Raw genomic sequence first — 26,597 nt, 5'->3', positions numbered from 1 at the left:
GCCATGTGTCACTCTCCCTCTATCAGCAACATCACAAACATGGGGTGAGTGAGGGAGCCGTGTGTCACTCTCCCTTTATCAGCAATATCACAAACATGGGGTGAGGGAGGGAGCCGTGTGTTACTCTCCTCTATCAGCAATATCACAAACATGGGGTGAGTGAGGGAGCTGTGTGTCAGTCTCCGTCTATCAGCAATATCACAAACATGGGGTGAGAGGGAGCTGTGTGTCAGTCTCCCTCTATCAGCAATATCACAAACATGGGGTGAGAGGGAGCTGTGTGTCAGTCTCCGTCTATCAGCAATATCACAAACATGGGGTGAGTGAGGGAGCCGTGTGTCACTCTCCCTTTATCAGCAATATCACAAACATGGGGTGAGGGAGGGAGCCGTGTGTCACTCTCCCTTTATCAGCAATATCACAAACAAGGGGTGAGGGAGGGAGCCGTGTGTTACTCTCCTCTATCAGCAACATCACAAACATGGGGTGAGTGAGGGAGCTGTGTGTCAGTCTCCGTCTATCAGCAATATCACAAACATGGGGTGAGAGGGAGCTGTGTGTCAGTCTCCCTCTATCAGCAACATCACAAACATGGAGTGAGAGGGAGCCGTGTGTCACTCTCCTCTATCAGTAATATCACAAACATGGGGTGAGAGGGAGCTGTGTGTCAGTCTCCGTCTATCAGCAATATCACAAACATGGGGTGAGAGAGGGAGCCGTGTGTCACTCTCCTCTATCAGCAACATCACAAACATGGGGTGAGTGAGGGAGCCGTGTGTCACTCTCCCTTTATCAGCAATATCACAAACATGGGGTGAGGGAGGGAGCCGTGTGTCACTCTCCCTTTATCAGCAATATCACAAACATGGGGTGAGGGAGGGAGCCGTGTGTCACTCTCCCTTTATCAGCAATATCACAAACATGGGGTGAGGGAGGGAGCCGTGTGTCACTCTCCCTTTATCAGCAATATCACAAACATGGGGTGAGAGAGGGAGCTGTGTGTCAGTCTCCCTCTATCAGCAACATCACAAACATGGGGTGAGAGGGAGCTGTGTGTCACTCTCCTCTATCAGTAATATCACAAACATGGGGTGAGAGGGAGCTGTGTGTCAGTCTCCGTCTATCAGCAATATCACAAACATGGGGTGAGAGAGGGAGCCGTGTGTCACTCTCCGTCTATCAGCAATATCACAAACATGGGGTGAGAGGGAGCTGTGTGTCAGTCTCCGTCTATCAGCAATATCACAAACATGGGGTGAGAGAGGGAGCCGTGTGTCACTCTCCGTCTATCAGCAATATCACAAACATGGGGTGAGAGAGGGAGCCGTGTGTCACTCTCCTCTATCAGCAATATCACAAACATGGGGTGAGAGGGAGCCGTGTGTCAGTCTCCGTCTATCAGCAACATCACAAACATGGGGTGAGAGGGAGCTGTGTGTCAGTCTCCGTCTATCAGCAATATCACAAACATGGGGTGAGAGGGAGCTGTGTGTCAGTTTCCGTCTATCAGCAATAGCACAAACATGGGGTGAGTGAGGGAGCCGTATGTCACTCTCCCTCTATCAGCAACATCACAAACATGGGGTGAGTGAGGGAGCTGTGTGTCACTCTCCCTCTATCAGCAACATCACAAACATGGGGTGAGGGAGGGAGCCGTGTGTTACTCTCCTCTATCAGCAATATCACAAACATTGGGTGAGAGAGGGAGCCGTGTGTCACTCTCCCTCTATCAGCAATATCACAAACATGGGGTGAGAGAGGGAGCCGTGTGTCACTCTCCCTCTATCAGCAATATCACAAACATAGGATGAGTGAGGGAGCCGTGTGTCACTCTCCGTCTATCAGCAACATCACAAACATGGGGTGAGAGAGGGAGCCGTGTGTCACTCTCCTCTATCAGCAATATCACAAATATAGGATGAGTGAGAGAGCCGTGTGTCACTCTCCGTCTATCAGCAACATCACAAACATGGGGTGAGAGAGGGAGCCGTGTGTCACTCTCTCTATCAGCAATATCACAAACATGGGGTGAGAGGGAGCTGTGTGTCAGTCTCCGTCTATCAGCAACATCACAAACATGGGGTGAGTAAGGGAGCCGTGTGTCACGCTCTCTATCAGCAATATCACAAACATGGGCAGGCCACAAAGTTAAAAAAAATTTAAAGGAGCCACTTGGCTCCTAAATGATTTTTTCAAGGAGCCAAATAGAATTTCAAGGAGCCAAGACAAAATGTAAGGAGCCAAAAGTAATGACTTGTAATTTAACTGCATAACAAAACAAAAAAATCCATTAGTTTGAATAATCAGTTTTAAATCATGAACAACAACTGTTGACGTGTTGTTGAAGCTTTTGAGTTTTTCAGACAAACAAGCTTTAGAACATTGTGTCAGTAACATCATCTGACAGTTTACCGGTGCCAGTTGCAGGTTTTGGTTCATCGAATGTGTCGATAGACGACGAAACTTCCGTGTCAGCTTCGCCATTCAAAGCATTCCGTATTATCTTGAGTATACTGCGCATTTATTTCCAAAAAAACACAGCTGTGTAGAAGGGGGTGCGCATTATACACGAAATAATTAGTTTTGATGTTTTTCCCCCATGGAAAGACATTACCGTGAGAACGTAACACCGGAAATACCATGTCAACAAATCCATACTGAAGTACGCAAACAAATCATGTAATTACACTGTCTGACTATAAAAATTGTTCTTTGTATATCTGGACTTATGTTAGTAACTTATTTCATTAATTTTATTCAAAATTACTTTTAATATTGTTTTAATTTATTTCGGCGAAATCGTGTGTGAAGCGATCGGAAGATCTAACAAACGGTTATTAAGAGAAACCACGGTCAGATTACCGCTATTGATGCCTTGAAACGAACTTTCGTTGACAGAGAATGGATACATTTGTCATAAATGCCATACTTTGACTCGTTAAAGGTCATATTTGTTTTTGTTGGACGATTCTATGTCAACACGTAATTCACGCGATCACGTGCACGGGAGCCTTGACGGTGACTGGTCAGACTGTGTGTTCCATGTAAAACCATGTAATACCCGGTAATATATAGCAATCAGCTGCTTCGCTTACGCTTAGGGTTATTATTATTTCAAATATGTTTGGTAAAAGCTGCATCTAAATTAACAAGATATTGGAATATATTATTCCTGATAAAAAGAAGAAGTTTCAGATACATATTTTGCCGATCCTTGCATTAAAACCCTGTAAAGTTATATCATTGGGTGTGACTTGACTGAATCACCGGTAAATTCCAAGAAATTGTGTGTACAGCTGATTGCTGTGTCCGGCTTAGTTTACGAGAAGATACACATGGTAATCTTAATCCCTGGATATAAAACAATGCCTAGCAGAACAAAAAAATACAATTTTAAACGGTAAATCAACATGTCTGGTGATTTTTTATCTATGTGTTTATCCCTTTCAACACCGTAGGCCGGTTTTCCGGCCAAGCCGTAGTCACGTCAAAATAGTATATATTTGTATGGACCTACCTATAATATCATTCATTTATTAAATCTATCACATTTCACAATGTCTGAAATACGTATTCCATATCAATTTATCATTTTTTTATCAATAAATAAAAAAATTATTCACTATTTCCCGCGATGTTATTGAAAATATAATTCTCGGACACACATTTCAACAACGGGTCCACATCAAACATGTCAAAGAGCAAAATAAAGACGTTTTAAGCAAATCTTTGATATATTATACAAAGTAATAAATAAATTCAACAAAAATATATCTAAAAGTAATCAAACTTACATCTAAGTTATTATTTCCATCTTTTCGTGCGATCGCATGTAATGTAAGTCAAATGACATCTCAGCTTTCGTCGCCTTAAATTCTCGGCTCGGACACGATGTTTAATGCAAAAATATATGCATGAAAAATCTGTCACAGCTCGTAACCTAGCACGATAGATTCACGAAGTTCCATATTTTTAATATATATATATATCGTGATTTCCTGCCTTTTAGTTCAGAATAACATGATTTAACAAAAATCTTTCGCCAACTTCTGAAATTTATCAAACACGAGCTTGGTATCACCGCTGAAATTTGATTGGCTGCCTGCCTTACAAGTAGTTAGAAATGTAGACAGTGATAGTAATTTCCAATATTACTTGCCTCCGGACAAGTTAAAGTAAGTGATTTTGTTGCCCAACCTCGTATTTCTACTTTCCCCGAGAGTCGGGAAATGGCAAATTTCCACCCCTGTTCCCCCCCCCCCCCCAAAAAAAAATAAATAAATACTGAATCTGCTAGAGAGGGGTGCGCACTATACTAAAGAAAATACGGTATTCATCATTTGCCGATTGACAACGATTTGTTGATGTTTTGACTTGCGCAAATATAGAAAAATACTTCGTGTTTTTGAACGGCGAAACGACCGCCTTAGCTGTCACCTGGGCGGATGTCGTACAGCGCATGCGTGGGTACTAAACTCTTAACATCGTTAGTGCATTACTTAATAACGGAAAGTGCTTCCTTCATTCCAGGTATGGAGCTTCATATCGAAAGCGAAAACAGAACACATGGCCAACAGTGATCTTGTCGATGTTATTATGTTCTGATATCGAATATTTTCACCGAAGTTACGCACTTATATTAAAAACGATCTTTTTTAATATCTTATGACAAGAGATATTTAGTCGCCAAACTTAATTAAAGACAAGGAGCCAGTTGGCGACTGACATGAAAATACCAGTCGCAAAATACAAAACTAGATCGCCATGGCGACCAATTTAGTCGCAACTTTGTGGCCTGATGGGGTGAGAGAGGGAGCCATGTGTCACTCTCCCTCTATCAGCAATATCACAAACATGGGGTGAGAGAGGGAGCCATGTGTCACTCTCCCTCTATCAGCAACATCACAAACATGGGGTGAGGGAGGGAGCCATGTGTCACTCTCCCTCTATCAGCAATATCACAAACATGGGGTGAGGGAGGGAGCCATGTGTCACTCTCCCTCTATCAGCAACATCACAAACATGGGGTGAGTGAGGGAGCCGTGTGTCACTCTCCCTTTATCAGCAATATCACAAACATGGGGTGAGGGAGGGAGCCATGTGTCACTCTCCTCTATCAGCAATATCACAAACATGGGGTGAGGGAGGGAGCCATGTGTCACTCTCCCTCTATCAGCAATATCACAAACATGGGGTGAGAGAGGGAGCCATGTGTCACTCTCCCTCTATCAGCAACATCACAAACATGGGGTGAGGGAGGGAGCCATGTGTCACTCTCCCTCTATCAGCAATATCACAAACATGGGGTGAGAGAGGGAGCCATGTGTCACTCTCCCTTTATCAGCAATATCACAAACATGGGGTGAGGGAGGGAGCCGTGTGTTACTCTCCTCTATCAGCAATATCACAAACATGGGGTGAGTGAGGGAGCTGTGTGTCAGTCTCCGTCTATCAGCAATATCACAAACATGGGGTGAGAGGGAGCTGTGTGTCACTCTCCCTCTATCAGCAACATCACAAACATGGGGTGAGGGAGGGAGCCATGTGTCACTCTCCCTCTATCAGCAATATCACAAACATGGGGTGAGAGAGGGAGCCATGTGTCACTCTCCCTTTATCAGCAATATCACAAACATGGGGTGAGGGAGGGAGCCATGTGTCACTCTCCCTTTATCAGCAATATCACAAACATGGGGTGAGTGAGGGAGCTGTGTGTCACTCTCCCTCTATCAGCAACATCACAAACATGGGGTGAGTGAGGGAGCCGTGTGTCACTCTCCTCTATCAGTAATATCACAAACATGGGGTGAGTGAGGGAGCCGTGTGTCACTCTCCCTCTATCAGCAACATCACAATCATGGGGTGAGTGAGGGAGCCGTGTGTCACTCTCTCTGTCAGTTATATTACAAACATGGGGTGAGTGAGGAAGCCGTGTGTCACTCTCTCTCTATCAGCAATATCACAAACATGGGGTGAGTGAGGGAGCCGTGTGTCACTCTCTCTCTATCAGTAATATCACAAACATGGGGTGAGAGAGGGAGCCGTGTGTCACTCTCTCTCTATCAGCAATATCACAAACATGGGGTGAGAGAGGGAGCCGTGTGTCACTCTCCTCTATCAGCAACATCACAAACATGGGGTGAGAGAGGGAGCCGTGTGTCACTCTCCCTCTATCAGCAACAGTGGAACAAACCCCATGGGTATTCTGTGTTAGAACTGATCCCCACGCAACCTGTGATGGTTGTAAGAGGCAACTAAATGGATCGGGTGGTCAGGTTCATTTACTTGGTTGATTGAGTGTCATCATAACCCATATCCTTGCTCACAATATCAATCCCTGGATTGTCTGGTTAAGACCCCATTAATTACAGGCCACTGTCATATAGCTGGAACATTGCTGAGTGCGGCATTAAACAACAAACAAAACAGTAGAAGAGGGAGAAGCACAAGTCTAGTGTGCGGTCAGCAAGTGACTCCGGGTGGTATTGAGTTCAATGCTGCAGTGTCAGTTACACTCAAGTTCAATGGCCTGAAGTTTCAACATCTGAGGGCCATGTAAATTGGTGCTTCTTGAACAAGTGTGAAGTATCACAGACGTCATGCATGAGGGGAGAATGACTGCTTGTACTACTTGATGTATCCTCATACCCATGTATTTGACACAGCGTCACACCCTGGTATTTGACACAGCGTTACACCCTGGTATTTGACACATCGTTACACCCTGGTATTTGACACAGTGTTACACCCTGGTATTTGACACATCGTTACACCCTGGTATTTGACACAGCCTTACACCCTGGTATTTGACACAGCGTTACACCCTGGTATTTGACACAGCGATACAACCTGGTATTTGACACAGCGTTACACCCTGGTATTTGACACAGCGATACAACCTGGTATTTGACACAGCGTTACACCCTGGTATTTGACACAGCGATACAACCTGGTATTTGACACAGCGTTACACCCTGGTATTTGACACATCGTTACACCCTGGTATTTACCTGGAGCTGTTTTATCTCCCCCGTGAGGGCTTCGTGTGCCGCCTCGTTCATGATTTCAGGGATGTCCTCCCCCAATATCCCATCCTCCATCTCGATGGTCTGGTTGAGGTCGGGAGACACGGCCTTGACCTGGGATATCTCATGCATGGAACGATTGCGTAGATTGTACCTGGCTCTCTGAGGGGTGGTGATGGTCTAGTAAGGAGGAAAGTAGGCAGCAAATGCTGGATTGGTCTTGAACGTGCAAATACAATAATTAGATGAATATATATACACACCACAATAAATACAAGACTCCTGTTCTACCCAATCAAGGGTGAGTTGGGTTTAACACGGCTTTGAAGGGCATTCCATTTATTTTATCGGCATGGCAGCTTGACGTTGGAGGAAAGTCCGAAGTGTTGAAGATCTTTACAGCAATAGAAAGTCCTCTTGTCCAGATAATGATGACATAGCAAAACCCTTAAAAATGGTGAATGTCTACTGGAACTGTTACCTTAACTATCGGGCAATTCGGCAAGGAGTAAAGGACTATGCCAATTTCTACTGCTGTCACTTTACAACTTGAAACCCACAAACACTGATAAGGTGCATAATTAAGAACCATAAGCAGATCCTGGCAGAGGTAAGGGAAGCAACTCTGCACAGCAGGTTGCAATGTTTAGAGCATATCACCACCTCTGCCCCAAAGCACCATAGAAAAGACTGACATGGAAGAAACTGTATTAACACCAGAATGCCTACCTCTATAGTGCGAGTGTGAAGATCATTCAAGGTTTTTTTCTCGTAGTCATAGTGGAGCTGACGCATTTTGAGACTTCTCATGACCTCTTCATTCATCTGTTTAGCCGAGCTAAGCTCAGCACCCAGCTCAATTGTCTTCTTCTCCGATGTCTCTTTCGTCTCTGTCAGCATAGCCTTCATCTGTAATATAAACTTAGATTCATCGGATCGGCAAAAAACACATGAAATTGTCACACAGTGCTGGGATCGCGAGGTACACGCTTAATGACCAACCTGCTAGCTATAGATGTCGATGTGAATAGACCAACACTAACTTCAGCCACACTCAATCTTTGAACCCAGTCCTAACAGCATTGTTCTAAGCACTTTTGTCTTTTTTTCTGACACACCATAGGTGCAATTTTCAGTTTCTGAATACACTAACCTTTCACAATTTGTTTGCCTGCTTTTCTTGAAATTGTAGATTTTACATTTCTCAGAATTTGTACTCTGTGAACTTTGTCTATCACTATAATTCAGACAAGGTATTTTTCAATTATAGGTTGCACTGTGGCATGTAACATGTAGATACCCTGTGCTCGGTGAGTATTCAATGATCAAACCATGCTGTATGGATGTGGGTTCAAGCACTAACTGTGCTGTATGGATGTGGGTTCAAGCACTAACTGTGCTGTATGGATGTGGGTTCAAGCACTAACTGTGCTGTATGGATGTGGGTTCAAGCACTAACTGATGTATGGATGTGGGTTCAAGCACTAACTGTGCTGTATGGATGTGGGTTCAAGCACTAACTGTGCTGTATGGATGTGGGTTCAAGCACTAACTGTGCTGTATGGATGTGGGTTCAAGCACTAACTGATGTATGGATGTGGGTTCAAGCACTAACTGTACTGTATGGATGTGGGTTCAAGCACTAACTGTGCTGTATGGATGTGGGTTCAAGCACTAACTGTGCTGTATGGATGTGGGTTCAAGCACTAACTGATGTATGGATGTGGGTTCAAGCACTAACTGTACTGTATGGATGTGGGTTCAAGCACTAACTGTGCTGTATGGATGTGGGTTCAAGCACTAACTGTGCTGTATGGATGTGGGTTCAAGCACTAACTGATGTATGGATGTGGGTTCAAGCACTAACTGTACTGTATGGATGTGGGTTCAAGCACTAACTGTGCTGTATGGATGTGGGTTCAAGCACTAACTGTGCTGTATGGATGTGGGTTCAAGCACTAACTGTGCTGTATGGATGTGGGTTCAAGCACTAACTGTGCGATATTAATGTGGGTTCAAGCACTAACTGTGCGATATGTATGTGGGTTCAAGCACTAACTGTGCTGTATGGATGTGGGTTCAAGCACTAACTGTGCTGTATGGATGTGGGTTCAAGCACTAACTGTGCTGTATGGATGTGGGTTCAAGCACTAACTGTGCTATATAGATATGGGTTCAAGCACCAACTGTGCTATATGGATATGGGTTCAAGCACTAACCCCTTCGATCTCCTTCTGAAGGTTGGCCACCTGGGACTTGTACTTCTCCAGGGTTGCTACGGCAACTTTGTCCCCTGTCTGGGGCGTGCTGTAGGGGCTAACTAGCTTCTTGCCACCGGGGGACTCGTCATCTGCAACTACACAGGAATCCAACACTGACCCCACTCACAGGAACTACTCAATGATGAAACTTTGCTATCATAGTATCAATTAGTATTACTTTATTACTTCATCACATTCAAGTAGTAGAATAACTCCACGGGTAGATTGGTACTATGTGATAGAGAGAGACAAGCAACTATTTGAACTGTCATTTTAAGGAGCATTCCCAACAGCAAAGTTTTTCTTTAGTTTTTTTTTATTATACTTTAACCTTCTAACACTACTCAAAATAAAATTTATGAAAATACAAATTATTTTTTTTACAAATTGTTTTTATTCATTATAGAGGTTACATAGTCATCGTGTCATAAGAGGCATCACATTACATGGTTAATATCATGAGAAATATGTACAGGATGTGATATGAAAGTAAGTTCACCTTCGATAAATTGTAATAATTGTAATAATGTTCATAAAACTCAATGGTGAATTTATGATTTTTGATATTTTCAAGAACAGTAAAATAAAGGTTTTAGAGAGAGTGAGTGAGTATGAAATTATTCCACTTTTAGCAATATTCCAGCAAAATATATACTGCGGGGGACACTGGGTCTTCAATTGGTTACCGCACCGCTCCAAAAGCTTTATCATAGTACACACATCGGAAAAGATTTCTGTAGTTGTTAGGAGTGAGTTTGGGCATAATACCACTTTGAACAGTATTTCTATCACATCATAGCAGGAGAACAAAGACTATTACAATAAAATCAAGACACAAGAATTCACCTTTTGACTTTTCGGCCATCAGTTCTTTGAACACCTTGTCCAGTTCCTCGATCTTGCGGTTGTCACTGATCACAGCTTGCCTGTAGTTGTCGTTATTCTTGAGCTGCTTCAGCTCCGTCCTCAGTTTCTGCAGCTCCACGTTCTGGCGGACGACCACGGGGTGGCACTTGATCCTCTCTGTCAGCACCTTCATCTCCTCCCTCAAGGAGGCCTGGGGGGACAGGGGATAACAGTCAAACTACCTCATCTCCTCCCTCAAGGAGGCCTGGGGGACAGGGGATAACAGTCAAACTACCTCATCTCCTCCCTCAAGGAGGCCTGGGGGACAGGGGATAACAGTCAAACTACCTCATCTCCTCCCTCAAGGAGGCCTGGGGGACAGGGGATAACAGTCAAACTAGCTCATCTCCTCCCTCAAGGAGGCCTAGGGGACAGGGGATAACAGTCAAACTACCTCATCTCCTCCCTCAAGGAGGCCTGGGGGACAGGAGATAACAGTCAAACTAGCTCATCTCCTCCCTCAAGGAGGCCTGGGGGGACAGGGGATAACAGTCAGACTGCCTCATCTCCTCCCTCAAGAAGGCCTGGGGGACAGGAGATAACAGTCAAACTACCTCATCTCCTCCCTCAAGGAGGCCCTGGGCACAGGGGATAACAGTCAAACTAGCTCATCTCCTCCCTCAAGGAGGCCTTGGGGGGACAGGGGATAACAGTCAAACTAGCTCATCTCCTCCCTCAAAGAGGCCTGGGGGACAGGGGATAACAGTCAAACTACCTCATCTCCTCCCTCAAGGAGGCCTGGGGGGACAGGGGATAACAGTCAGACTGCCTCATCTCCTCCCTCAAGGAGGCCTGGGGGACAGGGGATAACAGTCAAACTAGCTCATCTCCTCCCTCAAGGAGGCCTGGGGGGACAGGGGATAACAGTCAAACTAGCTCATCTCCTCCCTCAAGGAGGCCTGGGGGGACAGGGGATAACAGTCAAACTAGCTCATCTCCTCCCTCAAGGAGGCCTGGGGGGACAGGGGATAACAGTCAAACTATCTCATCTCCTCCCTCAAGGAGGCCTGGGGGACAGGGGATAACAGTCAAACTACAAACTAGCTCATCTCTTTCAAGGATTTGTTTGTTTATTGTTTAACGCCGCACTCAGCAATATAACAGCTATATGACGGTGGTCTGTAGATAATCAAGTCTGGACCAGACAAACCAGAGATTAACATGAGCATCCATGAGCTTTGGGATATGTTGACATGCATCAACCAAGTCAGCAAGCCTGACCACCCGATCCCGTTACTCGCCTTTTACAACAAGCATGGTTGCTGTAGACCTATTCTAACCCGGATCTTCACGGGTCCCCCTTCAAGGAGGCCTGTGTGTTGGGATATAGGGTGTAAATGGTCTTCAAAGTCAAACTAACTCATAATTATATCACAACAAATTGCTAAAACTAGTAAAAGTTCAAATGAAATTGTTTTCTTTATCTTGAATCAACACATTTCATGTGTAATCTTCGGGTGGGTTGTTTGGTGGCTGGGTTGTTGGGTTGCTGGGTTGTTGGGTTGCTGGGTTGTTGGGTTGCTGGGTTGTTGGGTTGCTGGGTTGTTTGGGTGGATGCAGTGAGGTGAGGTGAGGTGAGGTGAAATGGGGTTTAACGTCACGTCTAAGATTATTGCACTTTTATAGCGACGTGCATGTACGTGTGTGTGTTTGTGTGGCTGCTTGTACTAGCCCGGACTGGTGCCGATTTATAGTGCTAGCTCACTGAGATACCAAGCCGCAGTTTAACATGAATACCCCACTCAGACACAGTATACTGACTCCGAGCCGACCAGTCCTTGTTTTAGCCCCTTAATGTCGAGCGCCAGACAGGGTAACAACAAGTACCATCTTTTAATGTCTTTTGGTATGACGCGGCCAGGGATCGAACCCAGGACCTTCCGCTCTCCTGGGCTCTCTACCACTAGACCACGGAGGCGGTAGTGGATGCAGTGAACACCATGATGGGAATTAAACCTGTGCCTTCAGTGTGACAAGCGACCACTTTAACCCAACTGCCACCATGCATGTTATAAAATGTATAGGATCACACTATGCTTGTGGCATCAAAGTTCATCTGTATTCATTGGCCATTTCTACTCACAATCTGATCGTTTTCTTTGGTGCTGTGGTGATCCTTGGCGTTCTCGTCTTCTCCCCCTGCAAGCCTCGTCTTGAGCTGAGCAACCTCCTTCTTCAGGATCTCGATGTCCTTCTCACGGAACTTCATGACCATCTCCCGCGACTGGTTGAACTTCTCCCGCTTCTTAGCCACATCTTCAAGGTCCTTAATGGTCTGTATCAAATTCTGAAACAAGGAGGTTTTTAACCATCACTGTCTGAATCAGTCATATTTTCAAAAATGCACACCATGAATCCAAGTTTAACAAGCTTTGAATTATAATATTTTTGAAATGATTCATAGAAATGACAGCTAGCCAATGTCCATGGATTTCTGTAGAAGATGCTCGGTGAGCTTAATGTTTCACCAGTCCACACTTCATCACCTACGTCCTTGCAGGCTGAATGGGGGAGTGAAGCTGAAACATTCTCACAAAAAAGTAAACTGCATGAAACATTTCTGATTTCTCCTTGGAGTGAGTGAGTGAGTTGGGTTTAACGTTGCTTTTAACAGTATTCCAGTTATATCACGGCATGTCAGCTTAATGTGGGAGGAAAGCCCGAAGTGATGCAGGTCTCAGACGTTTACCACTTCGGTGAAACCCACGAGCACGGGTATGGTGCTGACAAACCTAGAAACATAATTGGGGCGAACCGGGATTCGAACCCACAATCATAGGTTTCTGGCGTGCCCAAGGGACGCAACTCTGCACAGCGAATCGCATTTCTCCTTGGAATGAGTCATGATGTCAGTCACTGGATTGTCTGGTCCAGACTCGGTTATTTATGGCAACCGTCATAGAGCTGGAATTATTGCCTCAAGTGGCATTAAGCAACAATCAGACTTGGAATTAGAATTTCTAAATAAAATTATTCTGACCCACAGAGTTATTTGGGACAAATTCTTTCTTCATTACAATATGACGATGTACCGGTGCACCAATGTATCTCTTCACCCTTAATTACAATACAGTGGAGACAGTTTATGTGTAACATGTCCCCTGAATGCTGATAGTATCACCTTCTTTTCAGTTTCAGCTTTCTCCCGGAAGAACATTGATTCTATGAAGTTCTTCCTCCATTCTGAATCTCCCCCAGTAGTCATGGTAACCGGAGCACTGTCTGAAGCAAGAAGTCAAGAAAAGTGTTTCAATTTTAATATGGAAAATTTCTTAGCTAAATGGTAGGAGTGAAACGACACAGCAAGGTCACAATACAAAGGTCATTATACAATACGTATCTCGATATGCATATTTATGTCAAATCGTGTGGAAACATCTTGACTATAAATATTTCAGAGCAGGCTCAATAGGAATATCTAGCTGTAGACACATGTTTGTTGTGGCTCTTGTTAGTAGTGAACTTAACTACAACACATTTTGTGATTTTTGATGGACAAAAACCCCAGGGGATCATTAAATGAGCAGTAATGTATTTTACCAATTGTATCATCTTGTATCAATGCAGAAAAAAATGTATCGAGTATCGTATCAGCGTATGAAAACTCACAATGCACTGGTATATCGATATCTCGTTTCACCTGTACTATCTGGTCCCTGGTTTAATCATTACTCCAGCATTGTAATGACATTGTTACTTGACACTAACTAGTCACATCTGTATGAGAATACAGCAGTTCTTTAGCCTTACTACAACACTTGTAGACTGCATCTGCCCAGACAGCGGCAGGTCAGTGGTTCTATCCACTGGCTGTGTCAAACCATGACGTTAAGAAAGTGACTGGCGTCCCATCCTGCATGAAGGGGACACCATTATTTCTCTGATAACATGCATCACGTTCTTATATAAAGTACGGACTGTGCCGTCTCTCACCTGACCCCCCCTGGAATGGGGGTAGTTCCCGCGGCCCCCCCTCCATCTGAAACTGCAGCAGTTGGTCCTTCAAGCGACGGATCTCGGCCTGTAGATGGAGTATGTTGCCCTGGGTGTCTTCGTTGACCACTGCCTGGAATACAAAGACATTCACTTCAAAGAGGGACTATGCTCCAGGACCTGGCGCCTATGTTCAGCCGAGGTCTAGACGTAGAGTGAGTTGTGTGAAACAGCTAAATGTTCAAAGTGCAATAATGGCAATCATTAATTGTTAGATAGATACTGTAAAATGTGAAATTAATGCGTCTCCAAAAGAATGCGACCGCTGGCCCCTAGCCAAAAATGCGACTCAATATGAATGTGACACCCCCTCCTCTCAAGCATCAGTGGATTAATATCTAAACAAAATGTCCTCTGTCAGGTTTACAGGAGAATCCTCACCTTAATCCAACCTTACATTAATCCAATCACACACCAAATAGCACCGCTTATTAGCGCTGAGTAGAGTACTACAGCTAAAACAATACGTGCGCGCTGGCTCGTGTCGGCCTTTGATGCAGTCGCAAAGACACTGTGTTGGGTGGCGTCTGTCTGGACTTGCAGGTGTGATCAGTGATGACATGAGTGAGTAGAACGCTTGTGACAATTCACTGGATGTAATTAGTGTCTGAATGGCATTGTTTTTATACTTGTTACAAGTGCTGCTCAATAAACAGTGATGTGGAAAGGTGTTGCCTTAGCTGGTCCGACCCCGGAACTCCCCATCCGCTGGGAGAAGCAGATGTAGAACTCATCACTGGACAGTGCCTGACTCAAGCAGCCTGCATCACTGTACTTCTTTTTTTAATTTTTTAATTTTTTAATTTTTTAATTTTTTAATTTTTTATTATATATTATATATTTTATACATCTATATACCCCAGGTATCCATGTACTAGTATCTGCTCAAATGCGATTTTATTTGTTCCACGTCAAGTGGATCCAGCATTCTTAACTCCTTGGGGAGTATACAACCCAGGTTGCCTAGGGCCCTAGAAGACTTCTGCATCCACATCACTGTACTCACCTTGTTCTTGATCATCTTGGCTCGTCTGGCGAACTGTAGCGTCGACAAAGTCTCGCCAAAACACCTGGGCAGATAGTCACAGTGATGCAATGGTTCACATGGTTAAACGTAAAGCAGGCAGTAACATACATTAACTGAAATGATTTGTTAGGATTTGTTGAGATCCTACTTATGTTTTTCATTTGTTTCATTTTCTACGAATCTACACATTTAGTTAAACATATCATAGAAAAGTTAACTTTCATTGGGTTTGGTTAGTTGGGTAATTTAACACATTTGTCTGACTGGTTGGCGTTTTATTCTCCACAGCTGTCTTTCAATTGGTTGGTTCAATACATTGATGTATGAAAATAAAAACACTCAGGGTACATGGATGTGCTGATATAAGATAGCTACGCGATAAATCGATGCATGGTTAATTTCATGATAAAACACTGTTCTTCTATCATGACGTCATTTCTGGAGATTCGAACATACGCTTGCAAAGTGATTACGTCATTTCTGGAGATTCTAACATACGCTCACAACGTGATTACGTCATTTCTGGAGATTCGAACATACGCTCGCAACGTGATTACGTTGTAGATTGGACGACGTTATTTTTGAGAGGGAAGTGAGATGTTCCCCATAGATGTAGCTGGGCAACACAGAAAAATGCCACGGTTGAACAATCATATCCGAAAGTGGGCGAGATATGTCAATTTGTATTAGGGGAATCGGTACATGTTATCGCCGTGAAAGTTGTGAGAATATCCATGAAATGCCAAACTTAGCCCCCTGTTCATGAAATGCCAAACCCCTGTTCATGAAATGGATTTGTCCGACATTGCAGGGGTGGATTGTATTCATGAAGTCATCAATATTATAATTACGGGTAAAGCGTGTACCTTTTACTAACATCCTTAAAGAGGCTGTACATAATGTTGATATCTCATATATATAAGAAATAAACGACTCGTGATCGTTGTTTATCATGTCCACAATAAAACCCTGCATGGAGAATAAACTACTCAGGGCGGCGCCCCTCATGGTTTATTGTGTCCTGCAGTGTTTTACTGTATGATAGATAATTCCCACGCATTGTTTTTTTTCTTAATTACAGTTATATGAACATGTATAAACTGATGGTCACATTATTGACTTACTTAGATCCAGGATGTATACAGGCCACAATGTGAGTCTTAGCATTGCCGCCAAGGGAGTCCTGAAACATGAGGACATGGAATAACAGGACTGTCAGAAGTCATGGCAACCAGGTCGTACAAGACTACAGGAGGGATGAGGAAACTGAGCCATCTTCCGGCCCACACTTCTTATTTAGGTGGATTAAAATCACCTGCCCGATGTTTCAGCCCCCACCCATATGTGAAGCATGTCTGTCACCTGTGAGTCGTGAGCAGGACTCATGTTGCGCGGACATCAAACACTGTACTCGGCAATATTAATTGCATTGAGTACTAATTACTAAACGGCTCCACTCCCGAAGTTCATCCCAGGAACATTTAAGTTTGGACCAGACTAACCCATGGCTAGTATAATGAGCAATGTTGTCAAAGTACAATGACATGCAAATCACTGAATCTAACCACCCGGGCCCACTTTCACAAAGCGATCTTAGTGCTAAGATGATCGTAACTCCCATACTTTAACATAGGCTTACAATAGTTGTAGCGCTAAGATCGCTTTGTGCAAGTGGGCCAGGATCCTAGTCGCCTCTTTCAACAAACTTTGGTTGCTGGGGACCTACTCTAATCAAATTCCAAGATGCAACATATGAATAACACACTAAAATACTCAAGCAAACAATGACAGGTTTGTACCCTTAAGAGGAAGGTTAGCTTAGAGTCCCTGTACGGGACGTGTCGACTCTTGCCATGCGCGATGTCCACGAGTGACATCATGACATTTCCCAGTGTTGACAGCGACTTGTTGATACATCCAGCCTCCTGTTGATGACAAATCAGACATTAGTTCATACTATTTAAAACATTACAGACTTTACCCATGCATGGCGATAAACATTTGTAAATGTAATTACTTTGTTAATTTTAATTATTACAGGTAAACAGAGACTTATGTATAAGAGTGAGTGAGTGAGTTGGGTTTAACGCCACTTTTACAATATTCCAGTTATATCACAGCGTGTCAGCTTAATGTTGGTGGAAAGCCTGAAGCGATGCAGGCCTCAGATGTTGACCACTTCGCTGAAACTCACGAGCACGGGTATGGTGCTGACAAATCTAGAAACACAATAGGGGTGAAACGGGATTTGAACCCACAATCATAGGTTTCTGGCGTGCCCAAGGGACGCAACTCTGCACAGCGAATTGCGGTGCCTTAGACGACTGGGTCATCCGTGGCCCCCTTATGTATAGGAAAATTTGCTACAATTATTACATTCTTAAAACGAGCGAGTTTTTACTGTTTTCCTGCTGAGACAACAGACCTACACAACACTAACAATTCCATGCAAAATAAGATCAGATCCACATAAGTAACAAGCAATATTACATATTGTGACGCAGGTCTGGATCAGACAATCCAGTGACTGAAATCCTGAGCATCAATCATCACATTGGGGATAATGTAATCATTAATTATTTTTTTGTTTAACGCTGCACACAGCAGTATTCCAGCTTTATGACTGTAGCCTAAATAATCGAGTCTGGACCAGACAGTCCACAGACATCATGAGCATCGATCCACACAACTGCGATACGATGACATGCATCAACCAAGTCAGCAAGCCTGACCTCCAGATCCTATAAGATGCCTCATACGAGAAGCGTAGTTGCCTCTTACAAAAAGCATGAGTTGCTTAAGTCCTATTCTACCCCGGATCTTCACGGGTGGCCATGTAATCAATGAAGTCACAGAGCCTGACCACCTGATTCCTTTAGTTGCCTCTTACAAACTGCAAGGATAGCTGGGGACCTGTTTTTTTTCACGGAATCTGAACTGGCCGCAATGGAAACTGGTAAATACTATATCATATTTAATGAGACTTCAATGATGCTATTTCTGGCAGAGTATCTTGTAAGGTGAAAATCAGTTTGATTGCAAAAAAACACCTGCCTGATTGTTTGTATGTGGTTTTACACTACTTTAAAGTCTACGTCCCCTATAAATAGTAGACCTCTCCCAAAGATGGTAGTGACAATCATGCAGTTGAAATGGTACATCAGTCAGACTGCTCTTTTGAAAATATTGATAGTTCAAAGGCGTATCATTGCTCAGGTTTCACTCCATTTATTCCAGGGATTTCAGAGAGTTAATCAACCTATAAGTAGAATTTTCAAATAGCAGTCATAAATAGATATCTTAAAAAGTAATTTGGAATTTCTCAAAATTTGGGTACCTATAGGGCAAGCAACAACTCTGGTGCTGACAAACCATGCCTGAAACCAAGGATGATAATGAGGGAAAACGTGCCATCAAATCCTTGTACTGCTAAGGGATGCAACTCTGCAAAGTGAAATACAATGCCTCAGATGACAGGGCCACCCATCCCCTGCCTACAAGTACCTGCTGTTTACTCTGACATCCCCATCACTGGCCCCAGTTACCTTGAGTCTCTGTCCGGCTGCGTTGGTGTCCTTCTGTCGTTCAGACCCTGCCAGGTCCACCAGGTTCAGCTGCGACATCCTCACGTTCTGAACCCCTCCCTTTTGCTCCTAGAGGTGACAACACAGTTGTATGTCACATGGAAGTCAAAACAACTCAATCACAAATGGAAATAAGAACTTTCTCCTCGAACTAAAATCAATCATTCTACAATTTTTGGTTTTCATTATCTTTCAAACCTAAACCAGATTACAGGTACAGAAACTCACTATTATTCAGTGATATAACACATTTTTTTCTTTTGTTGTTGTTTAACGCCGCACTCAGCAATATTCCAGCTATATGGCGGCTGTCTGTCAATAATCAAATCTGGACCAGATAATCCAGTGATAGACATCATGAACATCGATCTTTGCAATTGGGATACGATGACATGCATTGACTAAGTCAGCAAACCTGACCACCTGATTCCATTAGTTGCCTCTTACGGCAAGCATGGGTTGCTGAAGAGCAATTCCAAACCGGACCTTCACTGGTCGATTTAACACATGATGGGTGCGGATCTGCCAGGTTAGGTACTTTGTTTAATAGGCATAATGTTTGATAATTGGATACAATGTGATTTTATTAAAACTTTAAAAAGTTTTCAGTATTGGTGTATCAAAATTATTTTTTTCATGATTTTCGTCTTGATTATAATTTAATAGTTTAATATATATTACAAATCCTTTGAAAACGCATATTCATTTTAAAAAATGGACATAAAAATCAAATTACATTGTTCTGAGTTTGAGGAAGGCATGAAATAATCAAATGCAACAATTACATCACATACAAATCTCATTCAAGGTGTTTGAATGTCAAATCTTAATATTTTTTACAGTTGTATACTTATCCTGCATTACTACGTCTAAGGATGCATTAAGGAGTAATGCAGGATAAGTAAAAAATTATTCTGATATCAAGCTGAAGTTGATTATTTCAATTGTGTGTCAGTATATAACAAAACACAGCTCATTCAAACAGTGAAAATATCCGGTACAGCAACAGCAAATTTGGTGATGCTTGATGACTACATGACCTGACTTATGACATTCAAACAGTCATCCTGAGTCTTGACACAAAGCTTGAAACCATTACAATATTTGACGTATCTCATACTCATTATTTGGCATTTCCTGCCCCTGATTTGGGCCGGGGCAACATGACATATATGTACAAATGCAGTCAGGTGTAAACAGATACTTATAAGTGAAGCCACCAGTGAGGTCTAGGTCTAGGGCTAGGATGGGTAACTGAGGTACCCGGGTCGGGTGGGTACTGAGTAGGACCCTGATACCCACAGGACTACTCGGACCAGTGGTTAGTCACGTGATATATTGTTTATTGACAAAAATTATCTAGAACTCTATTGTAACACTACAAGTCACTAATGTTCGCATTTCTTTCTGACTGTGCACCCATTCCTTCTGATTTTTCATATGGTTGAATAAAGATATAACTCAATTCAACTCCCCCCCACTCAATACTGTAAGTGCACAATGTGCTTATTACGACGAACACGGTAAACATATTTGCGTACAAACCTTGGATTCTATGGCGAGGGTAAACACAGCGTGGCTCCTCGAACTCTCTCTATTCATTGACGTCGCTGCCACCCTTCTGTTGATCCAGCCCGATGACAGCACCTGCATGTTAATCATGTTAACATACACCATCACTACCCACTAATATGTCATCAGCACATCTTAATATACCGTAACGCCATCACTAAACACTAATATGTCATCAGTACATCTTAATTGCCATAACACCGTCACTACACACTAATATGTCATCAGCACATCTTAATATACCGTAACGCCATCACTAAACACTAATATGTCATCAGCACATCTCAATATACCATAACGCCATCACTACACACTAATATGTCATCAGCACATCTTAATATACCGTAACGCCATCACTACACACTATTATGTCATCAGCACATCTTAATATACCATAACGCCATCACTACACACTAATATGTCATCAGCACATCTTAATATACACCATCACTACACACTAATATGTCATCAGAACATCTTAACATACACCATCACTACACACTAATATGTCATCAGCACATCTTAATATACCATAACGCCATCACTACACACTAATATGTCATCAGCACATCTTAATATACCGTAACGCCATCACTACACACTAATATGTCATCAGCACATCTTGATATACCGTAACGCCATCATTACACACTAATATGTCATCAGCACATCTTAATATACCATAACGCCATCACTACACACTAATATGTCATCAGCACATCTTAATATACCGTAACGCCATCACTACACACTAATATGTCATCAGCACATCTTAATATACCATAACGCCATCACTACACACTAATATGTCATCAGCACATCTTAATATACACCATCACTACACACTAATATGTCATCAGAACATCTTAACATACACCATCACTACACACTAATATGTCATCAGCACATCTTAATATACCATAACGCCATCACTACACACTAATATGTCATCAGCACATCTTAATATACCGTAACGCCATCACTACACACTAATATGTCATCAGCACATCTTGATATACCGTAACGCCATCATTACACACTAATATGTCATCAGCACATCTTAATATACCATAACGCCATCACTACACACTAATATGTCATCAGCACATCTTAATATACCGTAACGCCATCACTACACACTAATATGTCATCAGCACATCTTGATATACCGTAACGCCATCATTACACACTAATATGTCATCAGCACATCTTAATATACCGTAACGCCATCACTACACACTAATATGTCATCAGCACATCTTAATATACCGTAACGCCATCACTACACACAAATATGTCATCAGCACATCTTGATATACCGCAACGCCGTCACTACACACTAATATGTCATCAGCACATCTTAATATACCATAACGCCATCAGCACATAGATTCAACATGGTCGAGCTTTCCAAAACATTCATGGGATAAACAAGGTGACAGACTTGCTGAACATTGTAACCATGGTAACAGTGGCAGAGTTACTGGACTTACTATATGCTCAATAAACAAGAAAGGACTCACGACATATTCAACAAACAAGAGAGATCTTACGACATACTCAATAAACAAGAGAGAACTTACGACATACTCAATAAACAAGAAAGCACTTACTATATGCTCAACAAACAAAAAAAAGGACTTACTAAATACTCAATACACAAGAAAGGATTTACGACACACTCATTAAACAAGAAAGGACTTACTAAATACTCAATACACAAGAAAGGATTTCAACACACTCATTAAACAAGAAAGGACTTACTAAATACTCAATAAATAAGACAATACTTACTAAATACTCACTCAACAAGAAAGGACTAACTAAATACTCACTGAACATACAAGTCCTTGTAATACACTGCAGTGATAGGCACAGTGTCATTCAAAACCACAGATTGTGACCTTCATTCAGCCCCAACTCTGTTATGTATGTGAGGCCTACCTTGTCTTCCTCAATCAGAGGCTTTAGTGACATCACACAGCATTACACAATAGTCAGGATGGCAGTCTTTGTCTTCAATTGGTTATATAATTCTACAAGCTGGTGACAGACTTTGGCTGTTTTCGGAAGCCTGGTATTTGTACAATCATGTTTTGTTTGTTGTTTTAATGTTTTATTCCAGCTATACTACAGTGCCTGTAAACAATCAACTCTGGGCCAGACAAACCAGTGATTGATATTATGAGCATAGTCGAATATCTTCAGGGTATGATCATGATGATGGCACATAATTAACCAAATGAAAATAATAAAGAGCATGTAAGGCTGTTGAGAGAATTGCCATCTCAATCTGTAAATAATCAATCTGGACCAGACAATCCAGTGACTGATATCAGGCATGGATCCACATAATTGAGATACAATGACATTCAATCATCTAAGTCACATAGTCGCCTCTTACAGCCGGCACAGGTTGCTGGGATCAATACTTTAACCCAGACTCCCTGCTCGCATCTTCACTGTCCTAGCCCTAAGACCTGTGAAGATTCCAGGGTAGAATAGGTCTTCAGCAACCCATGCTTGCCGTAAAAGGTGACTATGCTTGTCATAAAAGGCGACTAACGGGATAGGGTGGTCAGGCTCGCTGACTTGGTTGATGCATGTCATCAATCCCAATCGCGTGGATCGGTGCTCATGATATTAATCACTGTATTGTCTGGTCCAGACTCGATTATTTACAGACCGCCGTCTTATAGCTGGAATATTGCTAAGTGCGGCGTTAAACAAAAAACCAACCAACCAACCTAGCCCTAATTTTGAAAATACACGAAGGTTCTCATTGATGTGGTTTCGGAGCTACCTACGTCATATGCTTCACTGGGACTTGCCACTGCCTGCTCGCTGATGCCGTCGACAAACACGCCTTTCTTGATGTTCTCACGAAGGTGAAGGCCTTCCGCTGAGGGGTCAAGGAGGTCGTACACACACTCCTGGTAGATCTCGAGGAACGAACATCGACACAGGAACTGCTTCCTGTCCCCATGCTGCAAGTGTAGGCAAAGAGGTATAACAGCTTTCACACATCACGTTCATCTACATCAATATAACAATGACAATTAGTTACACACACATCTCACACTGGTTCTGAAATATGTTCTTACATATCTAGATTTTTCTAGCTGTAGCTCAGTGATGTCAAATCTCTTGAAACTTAAAAAATCTACTACCTGCTTACAAACATCACGTTCCCTGAATTCACCGGATTATAGACCTTTCACTCTGCCGATGGCCATGAAGTCTTCCAACTGAATTTAAGTCTAAGATGAAGACACACCTATTGAACTAGGCTTTTGATTACTTGCCTTATGACATCATATGGCGGAAAATGTTTTGAGTCTATTACCCCGAACCTGGCTCTTAACATCATTTTCAGTTAAACTTAGTGTTATTGCCGGACTATTATTAGCTGAGCTTACTCGACTGAAGAGAATTTTACAGGACTTGGCCTTCGGACTCATGACTAAAGCTGCAGACTGAAAGACCATACAGGATGTATGAATGTTTGCGCTATACAAATGCATTTTCTATGATGATGATGATGATGATGAAGATGATGATGATAACGATGAGTGAGTGAGTGAGTGAGTTTGGTTTAACGCCGCTTTTAACAGTATTCCAGTCATATCACGGCATGTCAGCTAAATGTGGTAGGAAAGCCCAAAGTGATGCAGGTCTCAGATGTTTACCACTTCGGTGAAACCCACGAGCACGGGTATGGTGCTGACAAACCTAGAAACATAACCGGGGCGACCCGGGATTAAAACCCACAATCATAGGTTTCTGGCGTGTCCAAGGGACGCAACTCTGCACAGCGAATCGCGGCGCCTTAGACAACTGGGCCACCCGTGCCCCCTGATGATGATGATGATGATGATGATGATGATGATGATGATACAAACAGATAGCTTGTTAACATCAATAGTACTCTAGCAAGTAAACTTGACCTGGGTTATATACAATATATCCCAAAGTTAAATATTGTTGAAATCAATCAATATTTCTTCAAACTCTTATGATTTAGTTAACATATAAAATCCCACATGCTTTCAATTTTATTTCACTGTAGAAATGATGTCAATGAATCAGGGACTGAGAAGTATGCTTTATGGCATCTTGTTTGATGTTGGTGGAAAATGATAACGATTCATTAATGAACAGATAGACCAGACCCAGCTGGTACTGAGGCTCACCAGCTGTTGTTCCCGGTTGATGTGACTGAAGAGGTACTCGAAGCTTCTCGGAGTCACCCCGCGCAGCTCATGCTGAAAACTCTCCGAGTCCTCCGACGGCCCTGAAGTTTGGAAGTAAACATTAGAAACAATTAACTCCTTCAAACTACACTTGGGTTTAAAGGGAGACATTGTATAACTACAACTACGACTCAAGTCTCTTCCTGAGACTTCAAGTGAGTGAGTGAATGAGTGCATGTGTGGGTGAGTGAGTGAGTGCATGTGTGGGTGAGCGAGTGAGTGCATGTGTGGGTGAGCGAGTGAGTGCATGTGTTGGTGAGCGAGTGAGTGCATGTGTGGGTGAGCGAGTGAGTGCATGTGTTGGTGAGTGAGTGAGTGAGTGAGTGGGTGAGTGCATGTGTGGGTGAGTGAGTGAGTGCATGTGTGGATGAGTGAGTGAATGAGTGGGTGGGTGAGTGAGTGAGTGAGTGAGTGGGTGAGTGATTGAGTGAGTGCATGTGTGGGTTAGTGAGTGAGTGCATGTGTGGGTGAGTGAGTGAGTGAGAGTGAATGAGTGAGTGAGTGAGTGAGTGCATGTGTGGGTGAGTGAGTGAGTGCATGTGTGGGTGAGTGAGTGAGTGCATGTGTGGGTGAGTGAGTGAGTGCATGTGTTGGTGAATGAAGCTATATTTAACTTTTTCTAAGCTAGCATGTGTGGGTGAGTGAGTGAGTGAGTGCATGTGTGGGTGAGTGAGTGAGTGCATGTGTGGGTGAGTGAGTGGTAGTGTGAGTGAGTGAGTGAGTGAGTAAATGAGTGAGTGAGTGCATGTGTGGGTGAGTGAGTGAGGGAGTGAGTGCATGTGTGAGTGAGTGGGTGAGTGAGTGAGTTGGTGAGTGAGTGAGTGGGTGAGTGAGTGAGTGAGTGAGTGAGTGAGTGCATGTGTGGGTTAGTGAGTGAGTGCATGTGTGGGTGAGTGTGTGAGTGCATGTGTGGGTGAGTGAGTGAGTGCATGTGTGGGTGAGTGAGTGCATGTGTGGGTGAGTGGGTGAGTGAGTGAGTGCATGTGTTGGTGAGTGAGTGAGTGCATGTGTTGGTGAATGAAGCTATATTTAACTTTTTCTAAGCTAGCAGGGCACAATTTAAGGAACTTGATTTAACTTGCAGCAGGTGAATGTTGACATGAAAAGCTGGTTGCACCAGACAAAACCAAGTTGCACCCTGGTCTCATAAATTTACCAAAGTTGGAACAGAGATTCATTACCTCGTCTAAATCAGTAAAATCTCAGACCTCTGAAGACTGTGTCATGTGTCATGAATTACACATAACACAGGGATTCGTTACGTAGTATGGTCAGACAAAAAGTCAAATTCTTGGTGCATGTAGACAAAAATATTAGGTTGCATTTTTCAATAAAAGGCTGCACTGGTGCATGTTTCATATACATGCACTGGTGCATGTTTCATATACATGCACTGGTGCATGTTTCAAATACATGCACTGGTGCATGTTTCATATACATGCACTGGTGCATGTTTCATATATATATATATATATATGATACATGCACCAGTGCAGCCTTTCATTGATATATATATGAATTGTGTGTGTGTGTTGGGTTTCAAATACATGCACTGGTGCATGTTTCATATACATGCACTGGTGCATGTTTCATATATATATATATATATATGATACATGCACCAGTGCAGCCTTTCATTGATATATATATGAATTGTGTGTGTGTGTTGGGTTTTACGCCGCTTTTAACAGTATTCCAGTTATATCGCGGCATGTCAGCTTAATGTGGGAGGAAAGCTCGAAGTGATGCAGGTCTCAGACGTTTACCACTTCAGTGAAACCCACGAACACGGGTATGGTGCTGACAAACCGAGAAACATAATCGGGGCGAACCGGGATTCGAACCCACAATCATAGGTTTCTGGCGTGCCCAAGGGACCCAACTCTGCACAGTGAATCGCGGCGCCTTAGACGACTGGGCCATCCGTGCCCCCTTTGACATGAGGTTTTTAACTTTATTCACAACTGTGAGCACTA

At 42.9% G+C, this 26,597-nt stretch overlaps 1 protein-coding gene across 3 annotated transcripts in view; it reads right to left on the bottom strand.

Moving 5' to 3' along the window:
* Positions 1-26,597, bottom strand: part of LOC124147277 (kinesin-like protein KIF15-B) — a 55,704-nt gene that overhangs the window by 21,369 nt on the left and 7,738 nt on the right. For 2 of the 3 annotated variants that reach the window (XM_048380418.1, XM_048380419.1), the window contains exons 6-19: positions 24,562-24,662; positions 23,176-23,355; positions 20,342-20,443; positions 18,758-18,865; positions 17,012-17,137; positions 16,337-16,395; positions 15,192-15,255; positions 14,126-14,258; positions 13,314-13,414; positions 12,276-12,479; positions 10,133-10,343; positions 9,245-9,381; positions 7,755-7,934; positions 7,011-7,205 (exon numbers count right to left, since the gene is read on the bottom strand). In XM_048380418.1, coding sequence (XP_048236375.1) covers positions 7,011-7,205; positions 7,755-7,934; positions 9,245-9,381; positions 10,133-10,343; positions 12,276-12,479; positions 13,314-13,414; positions 14,126-14,258; positions 15,192-15,255; positions 16,337-16,395; positions 17,012-17,137; positions 18,758-18,865; positions 20,342-20,443; positions 23,176-23,355; positions 24,562-24,662 — 1,901 coding nt within the window. Of the gene's footprint in view, positions 1-7,010; positions 7,206-7,754; positions 7,935-9,244; positions 9,382-10,132; positions 10,344-12,275; positions 12,480-13,313; positions 13,415-14,125; positions 14,259-15,191; positions 15,256-16,336; positions 16,396-17,011; positions 17,138-18,757; positions 18,866-20,341; positions 20,444-22,203; positions 22,382-23,175; positions 23,356-24,561; positions 24,663-26,597 lie in introns of those variants that run through there. The other variant, XM_046517950.2, reaches the window with a different exon arrangement.

The sequence above is a fragment of the Haliotis rufescens genome, unplaced genomic scaffold (genome assembly GCF_023055435.1).
Source record: "Haliotis rufescens isolate VD_foot unplaced genomic scaffold, xgHalRufe1.0.p SCAF_30, whole genome shotgun sequence".
Classification (NCBI taxonomy): Eukaryota; Metazoa; Mollusca; class Gastropoda; order Lepetellida; family Haliotidae; genus Haliotis; species Haliotis rufescens.
Note: the sequence above shows the minus strand (reverse complement) of the source record. Positions and strands in the feature narration are given on the sequence as shown.